Raw genomic sequence first — 10120 nt, 5'->3', positions numbered from 1 at the left:
CCACCCATCAACACTCATCAGCAAGGAGGGGCGATCATTTCTTCCTCTGTTGTTTTGATGTGAGATTGTCTAATAAAAAACATCTGAAGTCAAATGTTACGGGGACGAGTCCCAGCGAGGGAGGGGCAGCTGGGACCGGCCAGTCGCGTGAGGTTAAAATCCTTAAAGGGGCAGCACGTCAACTATTTGATCCCGCCCACTCTGTGCCAAAAAAGTAAAGCAGCTTGCTCTCTTTTTTTTTCTTGAGGAGTCGTTTAGTATATTTATTCTGAAATGTAATTACAGGCTGTTGAATGGGAGGCGGCGCCCCATTTGCACACATGTCATATTTCATTAAAGGCAGATTTCTCAGGATTTGTCTGTAGGGCATTATCCTATCAAGTCTCAACAGCCAAATGACTGGCTGATATTGGAATCTGTCTTTCTTTTCACTCTCTCCATCTTCCCCGCTCCTTTGTAAAGCTGTGAAAGGTGGAATGTGTTGTGATGGGAGGTGTGGACTTGTCCAAACAGAGCCTGTCGTGTGTCAACCTACAGTAACGTGTCGGCAAACACTGAAAACAAAGAGCAGCTCACCTAAACACCTCTCTGCTTAGGCTTTCTCTCCCCTCTCTCTCTCTCTCTCTCTCTCTCTCTCTTTCTTTCTCTGTCACACATTTATTTTCTATGTCTGACATCTGAAGATGTGCATCAGCATCGGTAACTTTTTCGACAGCGTTTGAACCCACAAACAAAAATATAACAAACATGCACAAAAACACGTTCGAAGAATTTTTTTTTTTTTACTTGACAACTTGGGTTTCAACTTATCGTGAAAGTTTTGGCTGTCATCACTTTCAGTTATGATGATATTTCAATTGTCCATCTAAACCAATGGAGGTAGTGTGACTAATGGGTTGCAAAATGTGTAGAAAATAGGTCAATTCTGGTTTCTTTAACAGGCCTTTAAAGGTCTAAACAAAAAACGGAACACTTTTCAAAAGAACTGCTCATCCCTTACAGAAAAGCAATCTATGAAGAGAAGTCCTAATAAGGCAATGCAATTAAGAGATTATTTTTTTCTAAAAACATTTTCCAGCTGTTTTTTCAACCGACCGTCAGACTGCACCCTGTTGGCCTTGCATCCCCAAATCTCAGCATTTAAGTTAGAGACTACAATGTTAAAATACCTCAAAGGACTGAGGGTATTATGAAATATTACAGTAACACCAACAGCACAACACATGCAGACCCTCCCTACCTGCTCCTGCTGCTGCCTGGCCAGCTCCATCTGTTGTCTCTGCTTCTCCAGCTGTGAGGCGGCCATCTTTTTCTGCTCATCATGGGCCGAGAGGAGCTGCTCCCTCAGACTGATCAGCTGACCAATCATGGTGGAAAGTTGGTGCTCCTTCTCCTCCAGCGACTCAGGTGTACCTGGACAGGTTTAAGAAAAGAAGGGGTTATAATTTAATGTTGAAACAGGAAAGGTCTCCTCACATTGGATGTTTGCCTAAAAGAAAAAGTACATGATACAGTAAATACTGCTAAAAGATGACGGTGTACAGCCAGATATAGATGTTTAATTTCCAGGTAGTAACCATAGAAATAGAATGAGAGTAGAACGTATTAACATAGCAGGACGGTCAAAGCGCCGACCAATTTTGTGTTTTACATTGCCAGTACAAAGAATTGTGGCTTATAGCAAGCTAACTTCTGCATAATGTTCCGTATACACTGACTTGAAGCAAGTCACAAACTCACTGAGTTGAGGTTTTGCAAAACAGCTGGACTAGTAGAAAGTATGGAGAGGCTTCTTTTTGTGCAATGTGTATTGCCTTGCTGCTGAAGAGGAATCAAGGACTCCTGGATTTAATTGCTTCAACAAGAGACAGACAAAAGAAAAACGCCGGCTTAGTGTGCACAGTAGGCCAAAACCGAGTTCTCATGCTAGTGAGTGTGACACACTTTACGGCCCTGATGTGTGTTGTCACTATAACAACCTGGCGTAATTTCTGCTGCGGACAGGGAGGACAGTCATCTCAATTAAAGGCCATTAAAAAAATCGTTGTGTGTTCAACATGCTGCTTCCTGAAGAGATCCATCCTTTTTGGCTACAAGTAACCAAAACAAAGCAAATTCAACAAATGCCTCCAAAAACCTAAGAACAAACACAACAAATGTGTTTGGCCAACAAGAACTGGAAAGAAAAAAAAACCATCCCCAAATTCCCATAACTCATCTGGCTTACATCTTCCTACTTATTATCTTCCGTCTTGTCTCTACATGCCATCAGGTTTTATCACTTAGTGTCTGCACATAAGAACAATAAAATCACTTTGAGAAAACCTTTGAAAATAAGTAGCTGTCAAGGCTTTTGTCAGGTTTATGATGTAGACATTCTTGGGAGGTTTTAGTCAATATACTTTTTTCATAACGGTCGTCTCACATCATTTCACTATCACTGTCACCGCAAAGTATTCATACTGTAACTGCATACTGTTTAGTTATTTTCCATGTCAAATTTGAAACTCCCTCCATAGTATCTGTCTTGACTCAATTCCTTCCGCACTAAAGTTCTTGTAACTCTACTGTTAGCTTTAGGAGGGTGTCATCTGCAAGGTGCTTCACTTGGATGAACTAACACTTGGAAGTTCACACTTTCTTCAAAGAGAGTTTCTAATACAGCAACAAGAAGATGGCCCCACACCGGCTTCCCATCAATGAACCTTTGAGTCAAGCCTGGGGTCTCAGGAGGACTTGCGTATCTCTTATTTTACATATATTTGTAACTACTGATTACTATATGTGTAAGAGATGTCAGGGAATTTATCATTTCTAGCTAAGTGGCTTAGTCTGGCTATCACCAGATCAAGCTCAATCTTTTAACCCTCATGTTGTCCTCGGGTCAAATTGACCAGTTTTTCTATATCAGTGTTCTTTTTAATTACCCAAAATAACATGACTCATTCCACACAATGCTCTCTGGCAAGTATAAATCTGTACTTTCATAAATTTGGGCTGTCTTATTCAATTTTATAGCATTTGCAAAAAAAACAATTGAAGTGGTTTGGAAATAGTATTATTATTATATATAGAGTAAAAGTTGACATATTCCAGTCTGTGATTATCCATCAACATACATTCCTTTAATTTTAGTCAAATTAATTCCTTATTTCTGCTTTTTTTAACTTAAACATTAGGTATAATTTCTAATAAATGAGGTTTATTGACCATAGATTCCAACAATAACTGTAAAACTAAAGTTAATAGGCTAGTGTTACGTAGTTTTAAACATCAAAAAAGTAACAAAAGGGTTGAAAAAAGGGACAAAAACAAAGAAAAAGTTAAAAACATTGATAAAAAGCGTCAATAAAAGTGTTGATTTTCAATTTTGACGGGAAGACAACACGAGGGTTAAGATTGAACGTCTGGGGAGTCTGCTCTTTATTTTCTACTGCACAAGAGGCGTGACCAACGGCGTAGTTCAAATGACTCTGTACGCAATTGGATAGTCCTTCAACCAATCAGACCAAGGATCCGGGTGACGTTCAGCAGCATCAACGGGCTGCTACTCTTTGGTTGCTGCCTTGTTGAACGTAAAAGAAAAAGCTGCTTGGTCGCTTTCTCTATCGTGTTAAACAAAATCAAATCCTGCAGCTTTGCACTTTGAGGGAGCTCTCAAAAAATCTGAATAGCAACAAGGATTCTGCTGGAAGATTATTTAAATACATGCATGAATATTACATCTTAGTCAAATTAACAATACCCGAAAAAATGCATAAAAGGTGAATGATGGGAGGGAAGGATAAATGAGTGAGCTGCAGCAGAAAACAATGTGGCATGAGCATATCAGCAGGGTAACAGCGGTTATATGGTAGCCACACTTTGTATCTGCAGTGTTCTGATTGGACGTGACCAGTCAGCTGCTAGCCACGCAGCCTGGAATAAGCGAATGATTGTGTACCATGAACAACTGATGACAGCCAGCACAACGTTTCAAAGCGTACTAAGTTTTTTTGAAAGCCTTTCTGCTTGTGACTGGAAAACAAAACCATATCAAATTATTTTTGTCTGTGTTTTAGGCTTAAAACTGACCAATCAGGGCCTAGACAAAAGGCCATGTTGTTTTGGCAGCACCAGCAGGTGGAGGGGTGTATGTCACACATGTCTGCACACTCTCAAAACTCATTTTACACTGAATTCATGTTGAGTAAAGGAAAGTTGGAACATTTCTTCAGCAACATCCCTCAAGCACTCTGGGGAATTTAGTTCAGCTACACTATAGGAAGCACACCCCTGCCTGACCCTGGAGCGACTGCTGTTATCTGCGTTTGTGTTATTATTCTTGTTTAGTGAATGCATATCACTTATGACCAACGTCACGTCAAGTTCTTGCTTTTCTATGACAGTGGATGGCTACAAACACACATGCCGGTTCATCTTGTTTGTGTGTGTGTGTGTGTGTGTGTGTGTGTGTGTGTGTGTGTGTGTGTGTGTGTGTGTGTTAGGTCTTGCCCTGGGGCCATGTAGGGAGACTGCAGGGGTGGCCCCAACACTACCTGCATACTAACAGAGTCCCTATTGTAGTCCTTTCAGGCCCCTATTGTACCCCAGACTGCACCCCCACCCACACACACACACACACACACACACACACACACACACACACACACACACACACACACACACACACACACAAACACACACAAATTACCCCTCAGCACCCTGTATCAAAGGCAACATTCTCCTCTTCTTGTCTCTCTTTTAACATCCTTTCATTCTTTCTTCATTTGGTTTTCCCCGAACGACCTCCCCATCAGTAACTCTACTTCTAAGTCCAGATTCACCCTCCTCTTCTCTTCTCTTCTCTTCTCTTCTCTTCTCTTCTCTACTCTTCTCTTCTGCTTTCTCTTCTTGTCTCCTCTCTTTTGGTTACACCTTTAGACCTCTTCTTTTCTCTCCTCTCTGCTGTCATGATTCCTCCTATCCTCTCATCACCGGCTTCTTGTTTCTTCTCTTTGTTTTCCTCTCGTCACCTCTCTTCTCTACTTTCCTTTGGTTTCTTTACATTATTTTCCTCTCTTGTTTTCTCTCTTTTTCTTCCTTCTTTCTTCCTGTTTTCATCACATCCACTGTATGACTAATCTCTTCTGCTCTCTTTACCTGCTCATCTGTCTTTTTCTCCTTCTCCACCGCCCCTCTTTTCTCACCAGCTCTCTCAATCACCTCTCTGCCATCTCCCCTCTTCTCCTCCCTTCATCACCTCCTCTCTCGTCCTCTCTGCTGTTATTGCCACTCTAATCCTCCCTTCTTCTCCCCTCCCTAAGTTTCTTTGACCAATTTACTCTTGCAACACTGATGGGAACTTTGCAACGCTGTCATGTCTTCACACACACACACACACACACACACACACACACACACACACACACACACACACACACACACACACACACACACACACACACACACACACACACACACACCAATGTATTCCTACTCCCCTACATTCCATGCAGTGAAGTAAATCCTATATTGTGTAACCGCAACAACTGCATGTTACAGCTCCATGATTCATCCTTGTGGATTACGGGTTGTGCATTCCAAACGCGACGTCTTGCCTTCCTTTAACGCTTCTGGCACCAATAATCATCTCAGACCTTTTCCGTATTCCATCCATCAAGATTATTTCCGACACCTGCTGAGGGCAGTAGCCAAAACATAAAGCCATTAAGTGTTTTCGTACTGGGTTCAGATGATCTGAACCAAAACTGAAGCATGATGCCAAAGCTGTTACTGCCGCATGGGGTGTTTGTTGTCACTGTGAAAACAATGTTTGATTCATGGCACTCAAATTCAGCTTTTTTGTTGTATTGTAACATATTTTAGTAATAACACAAAGTAATAAAAGAGCATTGCCACGGTAAAGTATGTACTAAGAAAATCCAAATAAATGCCAATGTCAGTAATCCAGATGTGTCCAGATGTGTTCTAACCCTCCCACCAACCCATGCATGTATAAAATTGGACGTTGTGTAATTTTTATAAACTCTACATTTGTATTTTGTTGCATTCAATTTAATTGATTGTATTTTACGTTTCTTTATTACTCTTTTTTTTTTTTTTTTTTTTAAATTGTGCTTCTGCAAAAGGAAACCATGTAACCAAAATGCCTACTTTTCATGATTTTGAGAAAAAGTTTTGTTACAATACATGACTTATTTGGCTTAAGATGTAAAAGAATTTGACCAGTCCATCAAGAAACACTTTGTCTTTAAGTTGATCTGAAAAATTAAAACTGACCCAATTTGGACATCTGTGGGTTTTTTTCAGACAACAACGATATTGTTTATTGCATTATCTTATTCATTCTTTTTTATATTTGTAAGTGTGTGCCGGTGTGTATGCCTGTTGATATTCAGTATGTAAATATATGCCTCAATTCTCAGTTAACATGTAATTTAACTATCTATAATGTTATTATAATCATATGTAAACTACATGGAGTCAAACAATGGCAAAGTCTTGTATGAGCCCCATCCCCCTACACACACACACACAAACTCTCTCTCACACACACACACACACACACACACAAACCATCACACATTCTGCATTATCACACCTCATAATGGCCCAGGACTCTTTGGGCTTCTGCCAAACCTTCAAACCATGTTTCATCTGTGTGCCAAACTCCCAGCATTCCTCTGAATGAAACCTTCGCCTCAGAAGTCACCACACAACAAACACTTGACTTCCCATCAGCCCACAGGCCCAAACACGGTCACTACATTTTGTCAAAACAAGTGTCGTGACCTACCCAGGGCAGCTGGGTACAAAGATATCACATCTAATCTGCACACATTCAGGTTTACTATACAGCTTACTTCTCCATGAAGTCAGTAGCATATATATATGAAAATAAAAAAGTTACAATGGGTAAGAAGCCTGATTTAAGTGACTCTTGAATGTCAGTGTGATTATTGCTGCCAGATGTGCCAGCTTCTGCAACTGACATAATAATCAGATGTTCTAGCCATCTGCTGCTTTTTGACTTTGTATGTAAAAAAAAAAATTAAATTAAAAAAAAAAGTCAAAGCAAGACATTTAATAATGCCCAAAGTGTTAAAAAGTTGCATGCTTGGCTGAGGTGGAAAATCAAGGTGTGTGACTTGCTGCTATGTTATTAAAGTTGTTGGTAACAAAAGAGACTTTCAACATTTGTATTTGCTGATTTTGGAAGGTTTTGCTAATACTAGCTAATGGAATTTAAAAAAACAGTTTAATACAGCTCTTCCTGTTTTATTTCAGTTAGTTTATCTTTTTTTTGTATCAGTAGATGCATCACTGCCATATTGCTGCAACCGACCCTTATATGTCTCCACCCAAAGAATTAAAGAATTAAATGAGTTCATGAACGTGTAAATGCATATAAGACAGGAAGCAGCTATGAACTTTCATGATTTCCTAGAGTTACTTCTACTCTTTTAATTATGCATCCTCTTGACAATATTTGCAAAACGCTAGCTGATGCACTAGTTTCCCCCCCCCCCCAGCTCAGAGTGAAGTCATTCCGGGCACATTCCCAGTTGTGTATGTGTGCAGTGAGTCACATTGTAGTTTAAATACTTACAAACCTTCCCTGCATAAGCTAAAATTTTAAAAACATATATATGCCATAAATCACAAGCATGTTGATTTGCATTTGTGAGCGCTACCGAATGTTCCAAGCAAAAAAAGAAAGAAGAAAAGTTTTCTTTACCCTAAAAATAAGTGCGACTGAACAAATACGTTCAGGTTGTTGTGAGAAGACACAGATCAACAGTTGTGTTTGAGTATTTAGGTCAGCTAGACGGCGATTCAGAAATAAAAGACTCAAACGCTTGAATTCAATCAGAGCGTTTCTTTGGTCAGAACGCAGCTGGCCGAACAGAGACATCTGTGTGTGTGTGTGTGTGTGTGTGTGTGTGTGTGTGTGTGCGTGCGATCCTTTATGTGCATGCATTTACTGCTTTAGTGCTATATTTACGCATTTTATTAGTGTTTTCAACTAACGCACAGGAAATTGATATACGGCACATTCCAACTTTATGTACTGTACAGAACAAGCATGCTGCTGTCTTGGTTCTGGTGGCCTCCACTAGACCCCTCAGATCATACCAGAGTTTTCTCACAAACGTTAAAGAATACGTTATGTCATTCTAACTTGTAACTATCAGCAACATTGAATTTCATGCATTGAATAAAAGATGCATGACCCTATGATTTGCCTCTATAAAAATTTTTACCTTGCATCTTGATGATCCTTAAATGTTAGCTATTAATATTGTCAGTTAAAAGTTCTTTGTTTAGTGGGTCCCTGTTTTGTGTGTCTTGTGAACGGGAATGTGCATGTACGTTTAAGCACGCAGACAAGGCAATACACGGTTCCACTGGTGGACACACAAAGTGCAGGACTGGGACTCAAGAATCCAGGATTTTGCATCCAGACTCTCATCTGTGTTTAGGTTCATGCAACAAAAGCCTTTTCATAAAGTTTAGGGAAAGAGCATGGTTTTAGCTAAATGTTAATAACATTGTTTTGATTGACTGCATATACCTTTTCTGTACTAGATTAGAGAATTTGCTGTAATAAACCAGACCATGATCTTTTCCTAATCTTATCCAAGTGCCAATGTAAAACTAAAAGACTGTTTGTCTTTGTCCTACAATTACTAATTATCGGTGGAAAATGTAGTCAGTAATCCAATCACAATATATCACAATATTAAAGGTGTTTGGATTACCCCAATACCAAGTACGGGTATGACTGTGATGTGACGGTGATGCTGTTCCTTTTTCCTGCTTTGAATGCAAAAAATAACGGCAAAGTTTTCTTTTCACTTTAGAGGCCAGTGAAGTGGCAACTGTTGGCTATAGTTTCACCCACAGAGTGTCGTCGTGTGAGACTCGTGAAGAGTTTTAATGTGTGCGCATGGTAGTATATCATTCTTTATTTGTAAAATGTATTTTAAATTTGTAAATCTTGCTAGTAATCTCCATTTTTACTAAATGTTGCAGTAATAAGATTTTTTTCTGTAACTTTAACGGAATACAGTTACCTTTTTGTATCCTAATCCCCGCATTGACCCGGATAGTAGTATTATAGTATTATATTTTTACATGAATTAACATGTTTTCATTATGTCAATAGAAAATGTAATCCAGCAGGCATTTTGTTTCCCTAAGCACATATTTGCTGTTGCAAATTAAACTTAACTCCTAGGATACAGGGTTGCCTCCACGCACGCTTCACCCGTAAAACAGGTGTGTTAAGATACTAAGATCTACTGTTTGTAAAGTTAGACATACAGACCACAGGTGGAGTTCTGGTGTGCCACTCCCTGTGCAGTGTACTGCCTGAGGGGCTTACCTGAGGGCAGCATGGGCCCTTAATAACATTTTTCAACCTTTATTGTAAAACTAAAAGACTGTTTGTCTTTGTTGCCTTTTCCCCTTGGATTTTATCAGACTTAAGAGAAGACCTGGAAAAGTACACTGTGTGTTTGTTTTTCTTCTTGTTCTAGCTAAGTAATAAGTTCTACTTATGGTGATGATCTGAGTGAACCCTGATTTTAAAAAGGAGAACATTTTCAGAAAGGTAACAAATAACAGGAGGTCTGTTAGTGGGGGAAATGAAAGAATCTAAATGTGAGCAATGAGAAGAGAGACAACGCTATGAACCACAAAACAAACCAAAACGTCAATTGCTGAATGGCCTTGAACAGCTTCTTCAATTTGTTTTCACAGTTCAAAGTAAAACCCAAAAAAGAGGGCTTTTTTCTAATCTTAAAGTCCACGTCTTCATTTGAAATACATAGACATGGGAAGAGTGAGCTAGCACTTGACCTTAATATTGATCAGGCATCCCACTTCTCAGTAAAGAGAAGACAGTCAAGTGGAAATTATATGAGTGACTTTCAAACAAAAAGAAGTTTTATGAAGTGGATTTTCAACTTGATAGCTTAATAGCCTCTTACAAAACATGCAGGCTGTCTCTAGAGGAGTGATCCGGTAACAGAACAGACAGCCAGTGATGTGAAAGTATGTTTAAGTATGATTACACACATTTAGTGTGTGTGTGTGTGTGTGTGTGTGTGTG

The 10120-nt window shown here is 39.5% G+C and overlaps 1 protein-coding gene across 8 annotated transcripts in view; it reads right to left on the bottom strand.

Annotated features, from left to right (window-relative positions):
* Positions 1-10120, bottom strand: part of LOC116693604 (transcription factor SOX-6) — a 113845-nt gene that overhangs the window by 39258 nt on the left and 64467 nt on the right. For all 8 annotated transcript variants that reach the window (XM_032522664.1, XM_032522668.1, XM_032522667.1 and 5 more), the window contains one exon: positions 1241-1413. In XM_032522664.1, the coding sequence (XP_032378555.1) occupies positions 1241-1413 (173 nt within the window). The remainder of the gene's footprint in view (positions 1-1240; positions 1414-10120) is intronic.

Source organism: Etheostoma spectabile, chromosome 8 (genome assembly GCF_008692095.1).
Source record: "Etheostoma spectabile isolate EspeVRDwgs_2016 chromosome 8, UIUC_Espe_1.0, whole genome shotgun sequence".
NCBI lineage: Eukaryota > Metazoa > Chordata > Actinopteri > Perciformes > Percidae > Etheostoma > Etheostoma spectabile.
Note: the sequence above shows the minus strand (reverse complement) of the source record. Positions and strands in the feature narration are given on the sequence as shown.